Below are 22,077 nucleotides of genomic sequence, written 5' to 3' on the forward strand. Positions count from 1 at the left end.
TGAGAGCTGGAAAATGTCAAATTTTGTGGAGATTTTGCTTGTGTTCTGCAGCTCGCACTCTTTTCCAGTCGAATCGCAAAGAAAAATGCAAACCAATGTCCAACACTCAAGATATACGTCAACTGAAGTGTGGAAGCGATATTTGTTTATTAAATTATAAAGGTATGTCTAAGTGGATTTGAACCTGGGGCTTTGTGTACTCGAGGTGAATTTAATACCGATTTTTCTGAAAGTGCCATCTGTTGGTGAATTATCACCATGGCATGTGGATCTATTCAATTTGCATGAACTGTCAGTAGGTACACATCTGTCCATTAGAGGGCACCATTGTAAAGGAAAAATTTATTTAACATATCTTGCTTCAAACAGACTGTTTTTTTGATTCTATATTCCTGTCTATCTATCTATCTATCTATCTATCTATCTATCTATCTATCTATCTATCTATCTATCTATCTATCTATCTATCTATCTATCTATCTATCTATCTATCTATCTATCTATCTATCTATCTATATGTCTGTCTGTTTGTCTATCTATCTATCTATCTATCTATCTATCTATCTATCTATCTATCTATCTATCTATCTTTCTGTCTGTCTGTCTGTCTGTCTGTCTGTCTGTCTGTCTGTCTGTCTGTCAGAAGACTGGGATATTCATTTCGAACACGAAGGGCAGCATATCTGGAGGAGATACAGAGGGATTTGAGGATAAGTAGGCAAGGAACTAGAACGGGAGTGAGGGTAAAAAAAACAAGAAGAGGGAGAAGAAGGGGAAATATAAGCCTTACCTACCCTCGGTGGTCATGGGGAATGTACAATCATTGAGCAACAAGATGGATGAACTCTTGAGTTGGACAAATTACATTGATCTCTGTGCGCTACCAGCTGAGATACAAGTCCGCAGGGACTGTCTGTAAAGTGCAAAACCGAAAAGTGATCCTACAAAAATATTCAATAACTTCACTGTTACACGTTATAGTGTCACCAAATTCAGTTCACATATCAGAGGTCTCCTGCCTTTGCATAATCCTGGGAAATTTTATAGGGACAAAAATTTTCACTAGTAAGAGATAACCAAACTCTCCTGCTGCTGTTGCACAACACACAATACAAGGAATACCTTTGTTTGGTATTTGTGCTGCTGTCATTCCAAGGCATTGTATGTGAAACCATCTTGAACAAGTTTCACAATGAATCTATATGGGGATGAATACGTTAAACATATTACGAAAATTTTTACTTTAGTAATCCTGTAATGGATAAAAGTATTAAATATTTGATTACTTTAATGTTGTCCCTGGAATTTCACTCCAGATTATTTATAGATTATGCACTATTCGGATTATCTACTGTATTGATGGTTTAAAACAATTAAACATTAATCTCACCCAAACAGCATCAACAGTTTTGGGCTGGTCCTCATTTCCACACAAGGAACAGAAATCATTCTTTGAAACTGAAAATAATTCAAGTATATTACTGTTCAATTTGTAAGAAGTGCTCAACGCATGAATTGCAAAAGCACATTTTTCCAAACTAAGTGTTGTATTATAACCAGCAGACCACTGATATTTGAACTGAATTTGGTGACAACTTTTGATGGAAATTATGTTGTAGCTCGTTGTCTACATTACTACGGTTGGAATGAGGTGTCATTTTTATTTTAACAATGTTTCTGTAATTAGTTATTGATCCGTGAAGATCAAATCTGTGAATATTTTTTCCAACTTTACTGGATTTAATACCAAATGGTGTAATCTGGGTCATGAGAGCAGTGATTTGCACACCTGATGTTGAGCTGCTTGCCATTGGATTAAGACCATATTATTTGCTACGTGAATTCTCAAATGTTATCATGGTTATCGTTTATATTTCACCCTCGGAGTGGCAGCACATGCATGTGACATTATCCATTCCACTGCCTTGGACCTGCAGACAAGCTATCCAAATGCATTCATTATAATAAATGGAGACTTTAAACATGCAAAAATATCGAGTACCATGACAAACTTTACCCAGAATGTAACTTGTAGTACAAGAGGAGACAAGATACTGGATAAACTGTACGTGGACGTTAAGGAAGCATACAGTGCATCTGCTTTGCTCCAGTTGGGTCTGATCATTGTCTGATACATATTTCTCCTATGTACATGCCTTTGGTGAGGAGGCATCCAACTACTACCAGGACTGTCCAGTTGTTGTCTGAGGATTCAGTGGATGTGTTAAGGACGTGCTATATGGTAACTGACAGGGAGTTATTCCAGGTGGAGTACTGAGACGATAACGATGGCTTTACAAACTGTATAACAGACTACATCAGATTTTGTGAAGTGTGTGTTCCCTACCAAGAAGGTACATTTTTTTTCTAATAATAAGCCATGGATTCAGGGCCAGATTTGGACTCGTTTTCAGCCCTGGAATTTCATGCCTTAGACCGGCCCACTTTAGTTCACGACTGACTATTAAAATAATGTAATTACAACCTCAGTATACAAGTCTGTAATAGTGCACTGTTCTCTACAGCCTTGTAATTCATTGTATTTTTCTAGGCATTTTGTATATTTACAAGGCCTATCTTTTGATAAAAAAAAAAACACAATGGGTCACTGGTAGCACTTGGGCATAGAAAGTTGTTATAGGCCTAGTGTAACTAATGTCATCATGTTTGCTTATTCACACAGCTTACCTGTGTCTTCCACAGTGAGAGCATCAATCTCTTGCATAGGCCTACAACTGGGTCCTGGCTCTGCTTCTGACACTAAAGCAAATTTTGCAAATTGTCATATTAATCACCACAAATCTCCCCTTTTTACAAAGCTTTCTGATCAAGTCAAGTCAGTTTCATTAATGTAGTGCTGAATCATCTAGTATCATTATCTCAGGGCATTTTTCATTGAGCAGGTGTACACTATACTAGGGATGCAACTAACGATTATTTTGATAATCGATTAATCTAACGATTATTAGAACGATTATTTGACTATTCGGCGAGTATTGCAATGATTAATCATTAGCTCTTAACCGATTATTCAGCTTGTGTCCTAACTTAAAAGGTTGTATTAAACGTGCTTACTAACAATAAAGAGGACAAAATCATCTTTTAAAAATACCTCTAAATGACATTCACTGAATTAAAGGGAAAAATACTTTTTATTAAGTTGAATTCAGTAAAGAAATTCACAGCAAAAAAAACTTATTTCTATCAAGTGTTTTTGTCTTGTTTTCCATTTAAAATAGCCTAAAAATTCTCCTATACGTAATAATCATCTTTTTCCTCCCTTTTCAGATTCTGTATTCTCTTTCTGGGAAAAGAAAGGTCTGAAATGCTTTGAAGATCTTTTCATTAATAATGTGTTTCCCTCTCACCTATTTTGTTATTTTCAAATTAGGCACTGTGCCTCCTCTCTGTTTGCCGGGTTTCCCTCTCTGCCTTCAAAGTCTACATGGGAAGAGGAATTTAACTGAATCCTCATATGGGTGGGATTATCTCAAATATACAGTGCATCCAGAAAGTATTCACAGCGCTTCACTTTTTCCACATTTTGTTATGTTACATCCTTATTCCAAAATGGATGAAATTAATTATTTTCCTAAAAATTCTACAAACAATATCCCATAATGACAACGTGAAATAAGTTTGTTTGAAATCTTTGCAAATGTATTAAAAATAAAAAAAATCACATGTACATAAGAATTCACAGCCTTTGCCATGACACTCAAAATTGAGCTCAGGTGCATCCTGTTTCCTCTGATCATCCTTGAGATGTTTCTACAACTTGCTTGGACTCCACCTGTTGTAAATTCAGTTGATTGGACATGATTTGGAAAGGCACACACCTGTCTATAAAAGGTCCCACAGTTAACAGTGCATGTCAGAGCACAAACCAACCCATGAAGTCTAATGAATTGTCTGTTGACCTCCAAGACAGGATTGTAGCGAGGCACAGATCTGGGGAAGGGTACTGAAAACGTTCTGCAGCATTGAAGGTCCCAATGAACACAGTGGCCTCCATCATCCATAAATGGAAGAAGTTTGGAACCACCAGCACTCTTCTTAGAGCTGGCCACCCGGCCAAACTGAGCGATCGGGGGAGAAGGGCCTTTGTTACCGCTCATCACCTGGCCAATACCATCCCTACAGTGAAGCATGGTGGTGGCAGCATCATGCTGTGGGGATGTTTTTCAGTGGCAGGTACTGGGATCAAGTCAAGATCGAGGGAAAGATGAATGCAGCAATGTACAGAGACATCCTTGATGAAAACCTGCTCCAGAGCGCTCTGGACCTCAGACTGGGGCGAAGGTTCATCTTCCAACAGGACAACGGCCCTAAGCACACAGCCAAGATAACAAAGGAGTGGCTATGGGACAACTCTGTGAATGTCCTTGAGTGGCCCAGTCAGAGCCCAGAATTGAACCCGATTGAACATCTCTGGAGAGATCTGAAAATGGCTGTGCACCGACGCTCCCCATCCAACCTCATGGAGCTTGAGAGGTCCTGCAAAGAAGAATGGGAGAAACTGCCCAAAAATGGGTGTGCCAAGCTTGTAGGATCATACACAAAAAGACTTGAGGCTGTAATTGGTGCCAAAGGTGCTTCAACAAAGTATTGAGCAAAGGCTGTGAATACTTATGTACATTTTGATTATTTTTGTTTTTATTTTTAATAAATTTGCAAAGATTCAAACTTTCACGTTGTCAATATGGGGTATTGTTTGTAGAATTGAGGAAATATAATTGGAATAAGGCTGTAAAATAACAAAATGTGGAAAAAGTGAAGCGCTGTATATGCAGTTATCTTGTCAAAGGATAAGTCTAAAAGTATTAAAGCTTTCAGGGCTTGGGAAGAGGAACTTGACTTAGAGTTTGAGGATGAATACAGGAGTAGAGTATTAGACAATGTACGTACCACCACTTTGTATGCTAGACTTAGATTTATACAATTTTAAATGATTTACTGAGCTCATCTCTCGAAGACTAAACTTTCTAAAATATATCCCAATGTTTCCGATTCATGTGATAAATGTAAACTTTCCCCATGTAACCTTAGCCATATGTTTGTACTTTGTCCCAAATTGCAAAACTTTTGTAATTCTTTCTTTACAATAGTTTCTGATGTCCTAGGGGTCAAGTTAGTTGCTAGCCCTTTGACAGCAGTCTTTGGCTTTTGCATCTCTTATCGCTAGATGAAGAATACTGTTATCTTGGACTTCCCCACAACCCCCTTCGATTTCAGTTTGGTTCAGAGATTTGGCCTTTTTTTTTTTTTTAAACTTGAAAAAATCAAGTACAATATTAGAGGTAGGGGGAATCTTTCTTTGAAAGATGGCAACAATTTATTGAATTTTTTTTTTTCATGATTTATGAACCTTCGATGTGGATTGAGTGGAGGTGTGTGTGTGTGTGTGTGTGTGTGTGTGTATATATATAATTTTTTTTTTTTATCATTTAATTTATATGTGCTTGTGTGTGTATGTATGTGTATGTGTGTATGTATGTATACATGTATACAAGTCCTGTTGTTCTGATTGGGGATTGTTCTGTTGGGGTTGGGTAGGATTGTATATGGTGGGTGGGGTGGTAAAAATTTAAAAAATGCAAATTCTATAATATAAAATAGTCTAGAAATCCTTAAAACAAGATACACCTATTTGAAGAAGCAACATATAAGTTAGACTTGCTTTAAGAGTATTTATCTTAAATATACAGTAAGTGTATTTTGTATACAAGTATTTTTTCACATGGTTATACTTCTGCAAGTGCAGTAAAGACAAAATATACTTATATTCAAGGTCTATTCTCTAAAAGCAAGTCTAAATATCTCATATGCTGCTTCTCAGGTGAATTAATCTTTTTTAAAAGGATTTTTATTTATTTTTAAATATTTGTATTTTTTATATTATATTCAACATTCTCAGATAAAAAATTTTTTATTCTGCAGTATAACCAGGGGAGCAGGGTTTTTTAGCCATCTCTTTAGCCTCTCACTGAAACTGTGGAAGGTGCCTACCATATGGAAAACATTATGAATTGTTCCTGTGCCTAAGAATAAACATCCAAGTTCCCCTAAGGTCTTCAGGCCTGTGGCCCTGACATCACAGGTAATGAAAATATTTTAGAGAATTGTTCTCCAGCATCATAAGCCTTTGGTACGTGACAGCTTGGATCCACCGCAGTTTGCTTACCAGGCCAGGATAGGAGTGGAAGACGCAATAATTTATATGCTCCATAGAGCTTACACACATCTTGAAGAATCATAAGCAACTGTGAGGTGCATTTGACACGATACAGCCATTATGGCTGGCAGAGAAGTTATCTACAATGAAGGTGGATCAGAGTATGGTGTCATGTAATGTAGAGTATCTCACAGATAGGCCACAGTTTGTTAGACTGCAGGGATGCCCATCAGAGCTGGTACTGAGTAGTACTGGTGCAACATAGGGGACTGTTCTATCACCTTTTTTATTCACTGTATACACTTCTTACTTTCAAAAAACTCTGGAGCATGCCATTTGCAAAAGTTCTTAGATGACTCATACATTGTCAGATGTATTACAGAGGACATGGACAGAGAATATAGAGATCTTATAGGGAACTTTGTAAACTGGTGTGACAGAAACCATCATGTAAATGTAAAGAAAACTAGGGGCTGGTGGTTGATTTTAGGCGATAGATGGATGGATTTAGGTGAAGAAGGCAGCTGCCTACTCCTGTCATAATCGGGGGGGTTGAAATTGTGGACAGTTATAAATTCCTAGGGGTGCACCTCAATAACAGACTGGATTAGTCAGATAATACAGAGGCAGTCTATAAGAAAGAGCAAAGTAGGTTGTTCTTCCTTAGGACGTTACGGTCTTTTAATGTGAGTACAAAGCTACAAAGAGTACAAAGGGGGAAGCTAGAAGACATTATGGGAAAACCTTCACATCCTCTTTATAAGGATCTGAGGAAATTGAAGTGTAGGTTTATTGAGAGATATATTTAACCCTGTGCATCTATCTATGTCTGTCTGTCCATCCATCATCCATCCATCCATCCATCTTTCTATGTCTGTCCGTCCATCCATCTATCTATCTCTCCTATCTATCTATCTATCTATCTATCTATCTATCTATCTATCTATCTATCTATCTATCTATCTATCTATCTATCTATCTATCTATCTGTCCATCTGTCTATCCATCCATCTATCCTTCTATCTATCCATCTATCCATCCATCCATCCATCTATCATCTATCCTTCTATCTATATATATATATCTGTCCGTCCATCCATCTATACTTCTATCTATCTATGTCCGTCCGTCCGTCTCTCTCTATCCATCTATCTATCTATCTATCTATCTATCTATCTATCTATCTATCTATCTATCTATCTATCTATCTATCTATCTATCTATCTATCTATCTATCCATCTATCTATCCATCCATCCATCTATCATCTATCCTTCTATCTATATATATATCTATGTCCGTCCATCCATCTATCCATCTATACTTCTATCTATCTATCTATGTCCGTCCGTCCGTCTCTCTATCTATCTATCTATCTATCTATCTATCTATCTATCTATCTATCTATCTATCTATCTATCTATCTATCTATCTATCCATCTATCCTTCTATCTATCTGTCTGTCTGTCTGTCAGACATGAACTTTTCAGTAGTTTGCTTTAGTTCTGTCCAGTCTTGTACAGTCATTGTGTTCCACACAGTGCCAATTTCCACCTCTATGCAGCAGTCTACACTCTGTCTGCCTCCAACAGAGAAAATGCTCTGTCTCAGGTCTCTCTTCAGCAGAGTGAATCATCTGTTTCAGGTCTCTGGGGGAATGCTGATTGAAGACAGCAGGACCTGTAGCATCTCTCCAGCGGTTTGTTGGTGTGAGGTGTGGCTCCCTTGGCCTCAATCCAAATCTGTGAGGAGGGATGGTGCAACAGTCCTGCACTCAAAATATACCCTACCCACCTCCACTCCAGCAACAAAGACAATACCGATGACTTGTCAGAAAAAAAATTCAACAGGATGCAGGTCTACATTGAGTTTTACAATGCTTGTATGTATTTTGTCACATGCACCATTAGATATCTTAAAGGTGTTCTATAACCCTCTTCAGATGCACTATATGTTTGTGCATGTGTGTAGGTGTGCAATACAGAGAAGGTAAATATTTGTTCCAAACTACCAAGGTGTGGCCGAAACAGGCTCTGGTTTTGAGCCCAAACTGGATTCTGCATCGAGGAGGGTCATCAGGATGAGACCACTGTGTCTCATTCAGTATTCAGACTCTGCAGAGGCACAGGCTACCACCCGCATTACAACACAGTTAGACACTCCCTCCCACTGCAACATGCTTCAATCCCATACAGACATGCAAGACATCCTCTACATAAATGCACAAATAGATCAGTATTACATGCAATATACTCACAAAACATGCATGTCATATTTTATCATATGTAACACACTGACAAAATATTAATTATATCATGCATCTCACTGCAACATGCTTCAGTCCTGTGCAAGACATGAAATTTTGTTTAATTGCACAAATTAAACATGCGATACACTGATGAAACTGATTGATCTATCACATATTAGGTTTTGTTTTTGTTTCACCATTCACAATTAATTAAAATATCTTTATTATGAGTTGTCAAAGAAATATTTTAAAAAGAACATTAAGTGACTGTCTTACATCGTTTGACCTTTATTTATCCTCAGTTTTACAGTCTGCAGCATGATCATTTACATCTCTATCTCCTTCCATGTTACATGCTCCACAAAAAAGGATGAGTGGGTAGAAAAGCACAAGGCAAAGCATTGGACTGAATGACATCTCTCTCCTGGGACTGTCTTTTTGCTCAGGGTTGCAGGTTACCCCCCTCTCCACCACCGCCCCATGCGTCAGATGATGCTCGTCTGTGCCTATATAAGATGCTTCAGTGGCAACCTGACTGGCACTCGCATCTCTTTCCTACATCCACACACCTCGCTCACGCAGTCTGTGTCCTTGAAGCGTTTAAACATGAGTTACTCCGGCGACATGTACACAAGCAGCTCGTACAGGAAGATTTTTGGAGATGCGCCACGACGCGTCACCATAGGCAGCGGCAGCAGCAGCAGCCCGTCCCGGGTGACGGGTGGGTATCGCTCCGGATCCCAGCACCACCGCAGCTATGCCGCTCCACCCTCCACGATCACATCTTCAAGTTACCGCACCAAACTTGGATCTGGCCGCAGCGGCTTCCAGTACATGCAGGACTCCGTGGACCTGACGCAGACAACGGCCATCACCAACGAGCTGAAAATCATCCGCACCAACGAGAAGGAGCAGCTGCAGGGCCTCAACGACCGCTTCGTGACGTTCATCGAGAAGGTGCACAACCTCGAGCAGCACAACAAAGTTCTGGGAGCCGAGGTGGCCCTGCTGCGCCAGCGGCACAACGAGCCGTCACGCCTGCACGACCTCTACGAGCAGGAGGTCCGCCAGCTGCGCGCGCGCGTCGAGGAGTTGACGCATGAGAAGAGCCAGATGCACCTGGACTGCGTACAGATGAACGAGGCGGTCGAGCGTGTCAAGGAGAAGCTTGACGAGGAGACCCGGCTGCGAGAGGAGGCCGAGAGCAGCATGAAGGGGTACCGCAAGGATGTCGATGATGCCACTCTCTCCCGACTGGAGCTCGAGAAGAAAGTCGAGTCCTTGCTCGATGAGATCGCCTTCCTCAGGAAAGTGCACGAGGAGGAACTTCAGGAGCTGCAAGCTTCTCTTCAGGCCACACAGGTAAAAAGTTATATAAAGTACGTTTTTCATTATGCGGCAAATATGCACCGCTGCTGCATTCAAAACTTCTAATGTAAGTATTCAAACATTTATTTTTAAAGTTACAGTAAGTCCGATAAAAAAAAAAAAAATGCTGTTTATTGAAACAATTCTTACAATTTCAACAAAAATGCCTTAAATTAAAAATTAAAAAAAAAATACAAAAAACTTAAATACATACAAAAATATTTTAAAGTTACAATAAGTGCACTAAAATATTTAATAAAAAAAGTAATATTTATAAAAAAAATGTATACAATTTTAATAAACATTTAATATAATATTAAATATAGACTATGTGTTACAAAATACTTAAAATTTCTACAAAAAATGGCTTAAAATAAGACATAAAATAAATACAAAAAAACGTACATACATGCAAAACTATTTGTAATTTTTTGGTTACAATAAATGCAATAAAATATTAACTATAGGCTATTTGTTTCAAAAATAATTACAATTTCAATAAAAAAAATCTTAAATTAAGAAAATACAATAAATAAATACATATACATACAAAAATATGTTTAATTTATTTAGCAAATTAGTTTTCATTAAGTTTATTTAGTTTTATTTATTTAGTTAAAATGTCCTCATCAAAGGACATGCACTTCTCTTTTGGGAAGAATTATTACATTTTTTTTATTTTTTATTTTTTTTTAGGTTACCAAAATTCATTTACAAAACAAAATTGGTTATTTATTATTATTGTTGTTGTATTTTGTAAGCAGGCCTATATATATTACTGTGCGTAAATCAATGTCAGTTTTATGGATAAGATCTGGCAGAGCTCCTTGGCAGCAACCGCGGTTTCACTTTATTAAGTGTAAGATGGAATTTATTTTATAAAATGAAATGAGCTCAAATATAACATTTTGGCAACATAAAATTAAAATAATACCTATATATTTATAGAAATGCTATGAAATACTTGTGCATTTTTCATAACTCATCATGTGGGCATGCGTATCATGAATGTGCATTGTCATTCAGGGCGGTGTGCGCATGGGAGAATTTACAGCACTGCAGCACAGACAGTCGTGCGCAGTTTGGAGACCTGCGCTACACCGGGACCATTCAATCTAAATATGCATTTATAATTTCATTCCACTCGCTAGTAGCCTACTATTGTGCGTGAGTTTGAAATGTTAAATCTTGTTTAGTGTATTTAGTCGGGCAAAGACACCTTTAAAGAGGGAGGAATATATTGAAAGAGATTTGTTGATATTGGGCTATTTAAACTTCCTCACCTCACCTCAACGTAGCGATGCGGTAGCGCAGGATTTTAGGCGTGGCTGCAGTGAGCGGTGGGACACCGCGGCGCAGCGTCCTTGAGTCGGGACTGCATCATTTTGGAATCGCCCAGAGTCACATGCAGCTAGAGTGTTTCTGCACAACATTTGACAACATCTAAAAAAAAAAGAAAAGAAAAAAGAAGCTCCAGTTTAACATCAAGCGATATACTTTCTTTCAACTGCAGTCAAACCATAAGAATTCAACAAAAATCTAAACATTTGTAATATTTTATGTGATCGCACAATTTGGTTTATTGAAGCTATAAGCCAGTGTTCAAAGTTTCGTCCCAACTTTTACAGACCCAGGGATTGGCCAACTCAGGGAGGAACCCCTCCCCTAATATAAAAACTTAGATATTCAGTTTGTAATACATATATAAAATATTAATATTTTGATCATAAAGAAATTGTATATGAGAATGTTGATAAGAATATAAGAAAAGAGTAGATGTTTTTCAGATGTTCTTCGCAGTCCTCTTCTGGATTCTTTGAAAAGCATTAAAACAACAAAAAATAGCCAGTAACAGATGGGCCATTGTAGTGAATGTAACTGATGTAAGATGATGCTGATGCATGGTTTTGTTGATGTTGTGGGTGATGAATTCCTGTTGCATCTCCATGCAAATGGTCAGGCCCGGCACATGAAGGTGTCATTTTTCCTTGTGCATAAAACCCCTGGAGTCTGTGCTCCATCCCGCAGTCACAAGGGCTCAAAACTGCATCACTACAATTACACTTGAAGACTAATTAAACATCCCATGACCAACATTAGCACTGAATATATTAGGTCTACTGCATTTTCAAAAGCTTTATTACTTAATGAATGGTGGTTTATTGATTTAATACCACAGGAAAGCATTTTTTATCATTATATTGCTATATTATCTGTATATCTCAACTTTGTATATGTACACATGTATGTCTTCTATTCATAAATAATGGCAAAGTAACTATTTATATGTTTATAGCCTACAGTATATATTTATATAATTTATGGTCTGCTTTTAGCGTAAATGTAAATGAATATTGCGGGGCATTAATTATTCATTAGAAATCAATAATGAATCAGCTACTAAATTAGGTTTGTCCACCAGATCAATACCATTAACTCTTACAAACAGATTAAAGACTATTTATTGCTATCACTAGGCCTGTATGGCCAAAAAGTCTATAAACATTGGACCCACATATTGTAAATAATGGGTTTGGCTAAGTGACTGACAACAACCTATTAATTCATTCTTTTAAGTAGGCTTTATGTTACTAGGCCTATTAGTGTTGATGTTAGAATTTGTGTTAATTATGTTAGTTTTAGTATTAGTATTGATATTAGTACCACTCATTTTAAAACCATGTTGCTCCTGTACAGGTGTCGGTTGAGATGGATGTAAGTAAACCGGACCTCGCTGTGGCCTTAAAGGACATCCGTGCCCAGTACGAGTCTCTCTCTTCCCAGAACCAGCATCAGGCAGAGGAATGGTACCGCTCCAAGTTTTTAACTGTGACGGAGGCGGCAGCCCGCAACAATGATACCCTGAAGCAGACCAAGGATGAGCTGTCTGAGTACCGCCGACAGCTGCAGTCACGCACACTGGAGACCGAGGCCCTGAAAGCTCACAACGAGGCCTTAGAGAGACAACTGGCAGAGATGGAGGACCGCCACAGTAATGACATTGGAGAGCTGCAGGTGAGAGCATCCACACTGGAACAGCTTTTGAAAACACCCTCTAGTTTCTATTTAGACATTAGGAAAAGGAAAACCGAGTTTAGGCCAAAATACATTCTACAATGTATAATACTCCAACTAATACAATTAGTTACTGTCAGTGTTGGGCGATCCAATTACAAAGGAATTAGTTACTGTAATCACATTTCTTTTTTAGTAAAAATGTAGTGTAAAGCATTTCATTTTAAATTCTTGTAATCAGATTACAGTTACAGACTTTCAATGAAAGTAATTAATTTTAAGTACATTACATGCATTAAAGGAATACGTATAATACATTTTAAATATGAATTAATATGTACATCAGCTAGCATTTCTTTGACAGCAGAAGTGTGTGTGACAATGAATGAGGAGGAAATATTGACATTTAGAATTTCCAAAATATTTTCTAGGAAAAGGGTTTTAGAAAGTAACTCAAAAGTAAAATAAATTGTTTATGAGATTACATTTGACATAAAATAGTTTGTAAAGTAATCTGATTACATTTTTTTAGAGAAGTAATCCATAATTTGTAGATGATTACTTATTTTGAGTTCCTTACCCAACACTGGTTACTGTAATCGAATTGCTTTTTAAAGTAAAAACATATGTGCAATGCACTACATATGTAATTAGTCAGATTATAGTTACTGATTACAGATTACAGTTTCAGATTACAGCTACAACTAGAATTTCGCAGTGCAATACTGTGGATATTGTTGGTTTTTGTATGACGAATTGCTTATGTCCTCGTTTTGGATAAAAGCTTTAGCTAAATGAATAAATGTAAATACATTTTTATTAGTTGTTAGTTTTAAGTACATTACTTGGGTTACACATTTATAAAATAATATTATTATATATAATACATTCAAAACATGAACGTTTGTTGCATTTCTGTGACAGTTGAAGAGTCACTAAAGAGTCAATGTAAGGGAGAAATATGTACATGTATGACTTGAGTGCGACCGTGAACAAGGAGGAAATACAGACATTAATATATCCAAGGCTGTAGATTCCAGGGGGATGGAATAATCAAACAAGCAAGCCCCAAGCCAAAACTACACCCTTGAACCAAGAGTTAACTGGTGGAGGGCTGTGGGATGAAAAGTCACCGGTGCGAGGGAAGTAGCCACTTTATATTAACAAAAACAGTGGAAAAACATAACTTCTGTGAAGTGTTTTTTGAAAGTAAAGTAATTAGTAATGTGATTAGTTTTTCGATGAAGTAATGAGTAGTGTAAACTGAATACAGTTTTTAGAGAAATTTTCATTCATTTGTAGTGGATTACTTTTTTGAACAACTTACCTAACATTGAAATAGTCCTATATGGTTAAGTAATGTATACATAATGCTGATATGGTAAATGTAAAATAGTTATTTATACATAAAAATACACTTTGTCTATTTGTATTTTCAGATGTAAATGATCAGAACAGTGTTTGGAGTTAAATTTTCAATAAAAACAATATGCTTTTTGTCCTGTAGGATACTATTCAGCAGCTGGAATCTGCTTTGCGCAGCACTAAAGGTGAAATGTCTCGCCACTTACGTGAATACCAGGACCTGCTGAATGTCAAGATGGCACTGGATATTGAGATCGCTGCCTACAGGTCAGAACCATTTTCACTGTATTATAATTGAATTTATCTTGGATTTAGGTTTAAGTTACTTTATTGTCCATTTCATTTACTACACACCAAAAAAAAAAAAAAAATACAATACATACAGTAGAAAATAAAAATCAATTATTCAAATTAAGCCAATAGTGTGCCCTTGAAAACTCTTGCCTTCTACTTTGTTTTATTAAGGAGGCCTATTGCACATGGAACAAAGGACATTTTATAAATTAATTTTGTAAACTTCAGTATCCTATAACACTGTGCTGCTGGAAGAAGAAGAATGTTTGGACATTAATTGTCACTAAAGTTACAAAAGTTCCCTAGATATATTATTACTGTGTTAAAGGTGCTGTTTTTAGGATAACCACGCATAAAACTTTCCTACAACTACCTGACAAATATCACAAAAAAAGGTGTCTTTAGAAATCACACCTGTCTCTGTGACAACTCGCAAAAACTAGGCAATCAGAAACACTGTCAATAATTTGTGCATTTGGGTTTGCTGACATTGGATTTGTTAACATGTCTTTGGAAGGCGGAGTTTGCAAGAGGGCGTGTGGTTGAAGTTAGCAAAATAGTGGAAGTTATCAAGACTGCTAAAATTGCTTACAGAACATTTAACACTCACAGTATGACATGTTGGATCATCTTTGGTTGCTAAATTGACTTTTTGGTCTTTCCCAACAGGAAGCTGCTGGAAGGTGAAGAATGCCGTCTAAGCTCTGTGGGCGGAGCCATGATGCAGTCCTCCTACTCTTATCCGTCAAGCCGCACTTATGCCCTGAGCACTTACAGGAAGAGTGGAGCCAAACCTGAGGAAGTGGAAGTGCAGGAAGAGGAGGAGGAGGAGGAGGAGGAGGAGGAGAAGGAAGAGGAAGGAGAGGATGAGGGAGAGGAGGAGGCAGGAGAGGAAGGAGAGGAGGGAGAGGAAGGAGAAGATGAGGAGGAGGAAGAACAAGACATGAAAGAGAAGGAAAAGGGTGATGAGAAGAAGGAAAAGGAAGAAAAGATGAAGGACCAGAAGGAGCAGAAGGAACAGAAAGTGGTTGAAAAAGAAATGGAGAAAGAGAAGGAGAAGAAGAGTGATAGCAAGGGCGATAGCAGTAAGGCAGATAGCAAGAGTGAGAAGGAGGACAGTTACAAGGGCGAAAAAGCCCCTGCCATCAAGAGCAAGTAATGCTGCCTACCATCAATGCTCCCGCCACCGCTGCTCATCACTCACACATCTCTCTGGACCCCTCTGTTTCCTCTTTTCCTCTCTTTCCCTTTGCCACATTCACACAAACACAAAAACTCACATATACGAACACAACGCCACCAAACAAACATCCTCTACTCATCTTCACTTTCATTTCACTATGTATGGCTGATCACAGTTGCTGATGAGTAATGCAGAGCAGCATTAGACAGGTTTAAACAAATGTAATTGTTTCCTTTGCAGGAAAGGAATGAGTTAGAAATTAAAATGAAGGTTTGGGTATTTTTCTGTATCCAGGCAGAAGAAGAGGAGAAAGTAAAGACAGCAATGGGCCTAGTCATACCTAGGCTGTGTCCAAGATCTGAAAGATGCTGCCTTTGGAATCAGTATACATTGTAAAAATGACAAGATGCTGCCTTTGGAATCAGTATACATTGTAAAAATGACTGGTGGCACCATTTAGGGTTCCTCGCCACACTTGCAGAAAGACTGATGTCACTGTGAATTCGGCGACAGTGGGTCAAAAGTTCTTGTGCTTAAATCGGTCTATGCTTACCAGAATTCAAAGCACTGCCCCCCGTGGCCAAATCTGGAAGTGTTGTTGAACGTATGAGCATGTGTGAGCTCCAGTTTACAGGTGAAATGTAAACACAGAGTGGCCCCAAAATCAAGTTATTTTTAGTTGTAAATTATGCAATACGTTCAACACAAATGCATATTTTATTAACCATATGCCCAAACCACAACCCTAAACCAAACCGTAAGTGGAGTAAAAATGTAATCTTAGAGGGAAAATGCAACCTCCGAATCGCTCTCACTTTTTCCCCCGACATGGTTCGGGGGCAGGTTCCTGGGCCAGTGTGAATTCTCGAATTGTTCAGCATGATTCCACTGAAAAAACAGGCAGTTCTAGTTTGGAAAATCTAGATTCGCACCGGCCCCAAAAGCTTGTTGTCTCTTCAGAGGAACCGATTATGAGGGTGTGATTATGTTCCGTCACCAGGTAGTTATCCAAAGTACAGTAGCTACCATCTGCAGCAAGGTGTACTTTTTCTCTCAATAACAACAATAAAAAAAAATGTCAGACATCAAAAGTGAAAAAGTGAAACGTGGAGCAAACAAGCGCTCTATTGTGATATGGTCTTCTACGGATCAAAGATAGACTAGAGAGATCACAAAGGAAAATGTCTACAAGGACATACAGCAAGAAACACAGGCTTCAACCGGATGGTTGACCAAATCATAAACAAATTGAAAACTTTAAAGAGAGTAGAGGGAGCATGCCAAAACAAAAGCAGCAGTGAAAGGAAGCAATGATGTCTTGGACTCTGTGCTCGGACACCGACCATCCAGCTAACTAACCTGGGCTTTGAATTCAATCAGTCACACTTGAGATAAACACAGAAGTCACATAAAACTACCAGTAGCCACGTAACCCGTTATGTCCCCATTTGGCTCTCAAGTCATCGGAAAAGCGTGGCCTGTTTACGATAGGCTCCAGTTTACCCCAGCCATGAACAAGCCGAGAACAGGTTCGGCTCGAGAACCATCACAACTTTGGTAGAAAAGGGCAAACTGTGAACACGATTACTTCCTGATTGCCATGAGACTAGGACCCATGTCCCTGAAGGTGCATTTGAATTGATGCAAAAAATGTCTGATGGAAGATGCCACTTGTCAGTAACTCTGGGATGATTTCAGGGTACTGGAACATTTGGTAGCAACATGTCAATTTCTCATGCGATCATGTTGCTGCTGAACTCTTTGGGGAAACTTAAGATACCCTTTTAAAAAATACAGTTCTCTGAGGAACATAACGAAATCCATATGTTTGTGCAAAAACTCAAAAGGTTCCTCCATTAATCACATCGTTCCTAGAGTAAAAAGTAGGAGATCTTAATGTTCCCCAAAGGATTCTGCCAGTGTGGCAACCTGAAGAACCCCAAATAGTGTCACTTTTTATTATATTTTTATTTTACAGATTAAAGAAGACACCAAGGCACAGCCAAATCCAAATCCAAATATTTTGCAAAACAATCTATCTACTGTACAAAGATGTCTTACTCTAGTCGCTTCCTGAAGGCATCATAGATTCCACAATCCTGTGCGTGCAGTTCAGTGATTGTTGGAGAAGAAAAGTGATTGAATGAAGTAAATTCATTCATAGATGTCAATTATATCATTCAATATCATTTCATCAACTTATGATTCAATTTATAATATTCCATGAATATTTACTTGGTTATGTCTAAAACTCACTTGAATTTGTTCAAGATGACATAACATGACGCTATGATGCCTTGGATGATGGTCTGAAATCAGTTTCTTTAGGGGGTACCTTCATACAAAAACATTGTCTATTAAGTCATTGACTGGCTGGGCAGCAAAGCAGCTTCCTTGGATTTTGGACACAGCCCTTGTGTTCACGTGCCATTATTACCAAAAGTGAAGGATGGGACAAAGGAATGTGATGCCTTGCAAGCTAAATGAAAGGCCTCTTGTGCAAAACGGACCATGTTTGCTGGTTCCAACCTCTCGGTGCTACAAAAAGGAAGAGGTAATTGTCCGTAAAGAAGCCGCATTATCTAGAGCTTCACTCAAGTCCTGAATGTACGTCACTAGCCAAGCACAGGGACAGGCCATGTCTCCTATTTTTCCCAACGATATTATGGCTTCTATACCCACATGAACGTAATTATCCAAGCTCATATCATTGATTCGCTAGAATGGTTTAATTCACCTTTTCATGCTCAGCATGCATCATTTTCAAGTTAAACGCTAGTTTCTCTAGTTCATCCGTGACCGTCCATACAATCATTTTTCAGTTCATCTATTTGATATATCTGTTTTCCTTAATTTCACTTATCACAGCATGGCAAGCGTGGCAGCATGAAGTTCAACGAGGTGAAAGAGATAAAAGATCACATTTATTAAAATAAATAGGGAGGTTTCAAAGTTTAGATTTGGGAGAGAGAAGTGCATTGTGCATCTGTAGTATGGGATGATTCCTCTGCATTTAAGCATTTAGAGATGTCAGTGCTTTTAGAGGCAATAGCTGCTAAGAACCCTCTATTCCCTCCTATGTTTATAAAATACCTCCTCTTGATTTATTCATATATAACGCAGCAGATCTCACTCTTTATAAGTAAATCTTTCTCTCCCTCTGTCTTTTTCTCTCAAATGTTCTGCCTCTTTACAGTCAGTGACATGGCTTCCTTCAAGAAAGCTGGAATAGTTTCCTGTGTCTAGCCATGTCCTTTTGTTCTTCTGCTTACAAATGGTTTTATTTTACGAAAGCATGTCCAGGTCAAATTTCACATGAAAATCTCAAGAAAACAGTAAATGCTACTTTGCATAAAGAAAATGAATCATATTTTGAAAGGCAATTAAATGGTATGCATTGTGACATTATTTTAATTCAAATTAAAAATATTTTACCACCAAATTTCCAGTGCCGTAATGCATCAAGTGTTTGAACTTTTTGTTATTTTACTCTTAGAATGACATTTTTTTCAAAATAAGTTCACGTTAAAAAAAAACGAATCTTACATGGTTCTAAAATGGGCTTCATCTTCTTCTTACTTTTGATTTTGTGTTGAAATATGATCTGAACATGTTACTGACCCAAATATATATTGAGAAAGAGAAAGCATGGCTATGAGTCTTTGTACATGTGTGTTTTATGTTTGTGTTTTTTCTTTGTATCAGTGAACATGCGTGTGTATGATATAGAACGCTTTCAGGCATGTAATTTATAAGCACATGTAATACTGAGGTCTTTCTGAGGCAGTGTAAATGCTCATAATGCAGCTGGTAGTGACAGGTACAGCTCTTTTCTCTCCCTGCAGGTGACAGGCAGGCCATAGAGAAGGCAGAGGGGTCACAGACATTCACACCTACGGCCATAGTGAAGCGCTATTGCCGCCACATTATTCCCCATAAGATAAGCATCAGTTCAGACAACTATCTAAACAACCGCAATGCAGGAGGCAAATGAGTATAAGCAACTTAAATATTAAGTGTTTGTGTTACATTATACAAATTCAGATTTATTTACAGTTGTCAAAATGCCTCTGGATTTCCACATGAATTGTGGCTAAAATGTGATCTGATCTATGTCATAATACACAATAACCTTATTACTTTGCTATATTTTACTGAATAATTGGTTTCCATATCAACATCATAGATGGAAAAAATGGAACCAGTTTGGAGATATTGTGGCATATTAATGCAAAACTATTTTCAAACACTCGTGTTCAGTGATTTTCTCATGCTCGCCTCAAATCTCTTGATTTGGCCATATTTCACTTGTTAGACTCACCGCAATAGGACTGTGCAAGAAGGCAAACCAAGTCATCTCAAACATGCATTAATTGGATCTAATATCTCTGATAACCCTCTTTTCAAGAGCTCATTATCCTTGAGTACATGCTTTTTCAATCAATGCCCTCAGTTTGGTCAATAAATATATAGCAATATAAAATATTACATGTTGTTTGTTATATAAGACTGGCTGGATCAGATCACAGTTCAGGAGCAGTTCTAGTAAAAAGGATAATACCAAAGGTTCCTCAACTGTTTTCTGATATATAGATGAATAATTGGCATCAGTTTAGACTGACGGTGACAGTGGGAGCAAGCTAGTTTACTACAGGATTTTGCCTTTTGTAGTTTCCTTTGGGAAAGTGAACTGTTGGCTTCAGACAAACTGCACTAAAATCTGGGGCCGAATTTACTTAAATCTTCTTAAGAAAGAAAAATAAAGTTCTTAGGATACATTTTAAGAAGTTGGTAAGAAGGTATCTAGCTATGAATGTTGATGTTTAATAAAAATTAACATCCTTAAGTCTTTTTCAGAATACAAAATATTAAAAAATAAGACGAAATCAAATTTTATTCTTAAGAATGTTTCTTCAATTCAGCCCCTGATCCAAGAGAGTAGGACAGATGGGGAGAGTAAGACTTCAAATAAACGGGACAAAATAGATGTATCCATGTAGCCAATTTTTCATCTGTTGTGGTGTTAAAACATGAAATGAATGAATCAAGAGGAGTTTAAATTTGCATGGCCTGATTCACTTGGAGCTTAACAATATGAGGGGATGGGATAGATTTGCTGGATGTGTGTATAAAATGTTCGTAATTGCCTTAATCGTGACTGCTTTAAAGAGTCCTCACATTTCCTGCATCTCGACACTGTATCAGAGATGGTTGGAGGAAAGCTGACACTAACTGTATGGCTGCTAACTGATACAGTAATATTCCCCTGAAGCCAAATAAAGCCATTTATCAATCAAACTCACAATACTACGACCTCTTTGTCCCTTATGCATCACACACTTTGCAGAAGCTTATAAATCTACCAAACAAGCCAGATAACATGGTGGTGACTTATTGCAATATTCAACAGTAGCTAATTACCAAGTAGTACAGCTGTCTTCAAAGACGTGTATAGCTTTTACAGTTTATAAGATATATTTTCTAATATTTTAAGTAGTAGTGTAACAAGTTGCACTACAAGCTACCAACAAAGCAAACAACACTAAAAGGGAAAATTGAGATTGTTATTGTGTCTGAGCCAGACAAATACCACTCCATTTGGCAAGTTTGCCATTTTTAACTGGTAAAAGTATTCATTGTATAATCAGCTTTTTAATAGCTTACAGTAGCTAACTAACCAGTAACTGTTGTCTAAATCTAAATGATGAGAAGCGTCTCGAGCTATATTTTCCAAGGTAGCTTTTACATCACAGGCTAGTGTGGTCCTCAAGAGAGTGATTAAGAATTTCTTTACACAAAAGACTATTTAATAGTTATTCCATGTCAAATCAACCAAATTTTAGAAACATCCTCAACTGAATAATTTTTTTTTAATTTAAATACTTTATCTGACGAAAGATAAATAATCCATAAATAATGATGAAAGTCAAATTATTACATGCCATGCATGCGTATTTAATTTTGAAGCAATATTACAGGTAAAAATGTACATTAGAAAGGTGGCAACATCATTATTTTATATTAACAAATAGATAGGAAGGTCTATTTCTAAAATCAGTTGAATTCACCCCTTGTTGCATTATTTGCCAAAGGCGTGAGTCCAGAAATTGAAATAAAAATATTTGGAGTGCCTATAACTCAAGAAGTATTAAAGATTTATGAATCCTTCTATATTCTGTTTCAGAACAAACTTTCCTTTTGGTTTCTTCATATTTAATGCCCTATATGGTTAAATCCCAGAGATATGGGTCTTCCAATGTTGCTAATTTTCACTGGTCGAAATTCAAATGTTGGTCACATGGTATGAAGCTAGTTTTTCCTTTTCCAACAAAATGGTCTAAAGTACAAATAATGTTGAAACTACAAATGTACCTTTATTGTCAAAATCTCAATTTTCAAGTGTCCAAAAATACACTATTTTTGAGAATAA

The 22,077-nt window shown here is 37.5% G+C and overlaps 1 protein-coding gene across 1 annotated transcript; it reads left to right on the plus strand.

Annotated features, from left to right (window-relative positions):
• The first annotated feature begins 8,939 nt into the window (after positions 1-8,939).
• On the plus strand, positions 8,940-20,945 carry zgc:65851 (uncharacterized protein LOC321113 homolog). Its single transcript, XM_052101413.1, has 4 exons — positions 8,940-9,784; positions 12,488-12,805; positions 14,313-14,437; positions 15,134-20,945. Exons 1-4 carry the CDS (start codon positions 9,029-9,031, stop codon positions 15,621-15,623), a joined length of 1,689 nt encoding a protein of 562 aa, XP_051957373.1. The 5' UTR covers positions 8,940-9,028; the 3' UTR covers positions 15,624-20,945.
• The last annotated feature ends 1,132 nt before the right edge of the window (positions 20,946-22,077 follow it).

Source organism: Xyrauchen texanus, chromosome 3 (genome assembly GCF_025860055.1).
Source record: "Xyrauchen texanus isolate HMW12.3.18 chromosome 3, RBS_HiC_50CHRs, whole genome shotgun sequence".
In the NCBI taxonomy this organism is placed as follows: domain Eukaryota; kingdom Metazoa; phylum Chordata; class Actinopteri; order Cypriniformes; family Catostomidae; genus Xyrauchen; species Xyrauchen texanus.

What these genes read in the sequence shown, in the direction of transcription:
- zgc:65851 (XM_052101413.1), top strand. Translation starts at nt 9,029, where the DNA reads ATGAGTTACTCCGGCGACATGTACACAAGCAGCTCGTACAGGAAGATT. An exon ending in CTTCTCTTCAGGCCACACAG is followed by an intron (nt 9,785 to 12,487) that starts GTAAAAAGTTAT and finishes GCTCCTGTACAG; the next exon opens with GTGTCGGTTGAGATGGATGT. An exon ending in ATTGAGATCGCTGCCTACAG is followed by an intron (nt 14,438 to 15,133) that starts GTCAGAACCATT and finishes CTTTCCCAACAG; the next exon opens with GAAGCTGCTGGAAGGTGAAG.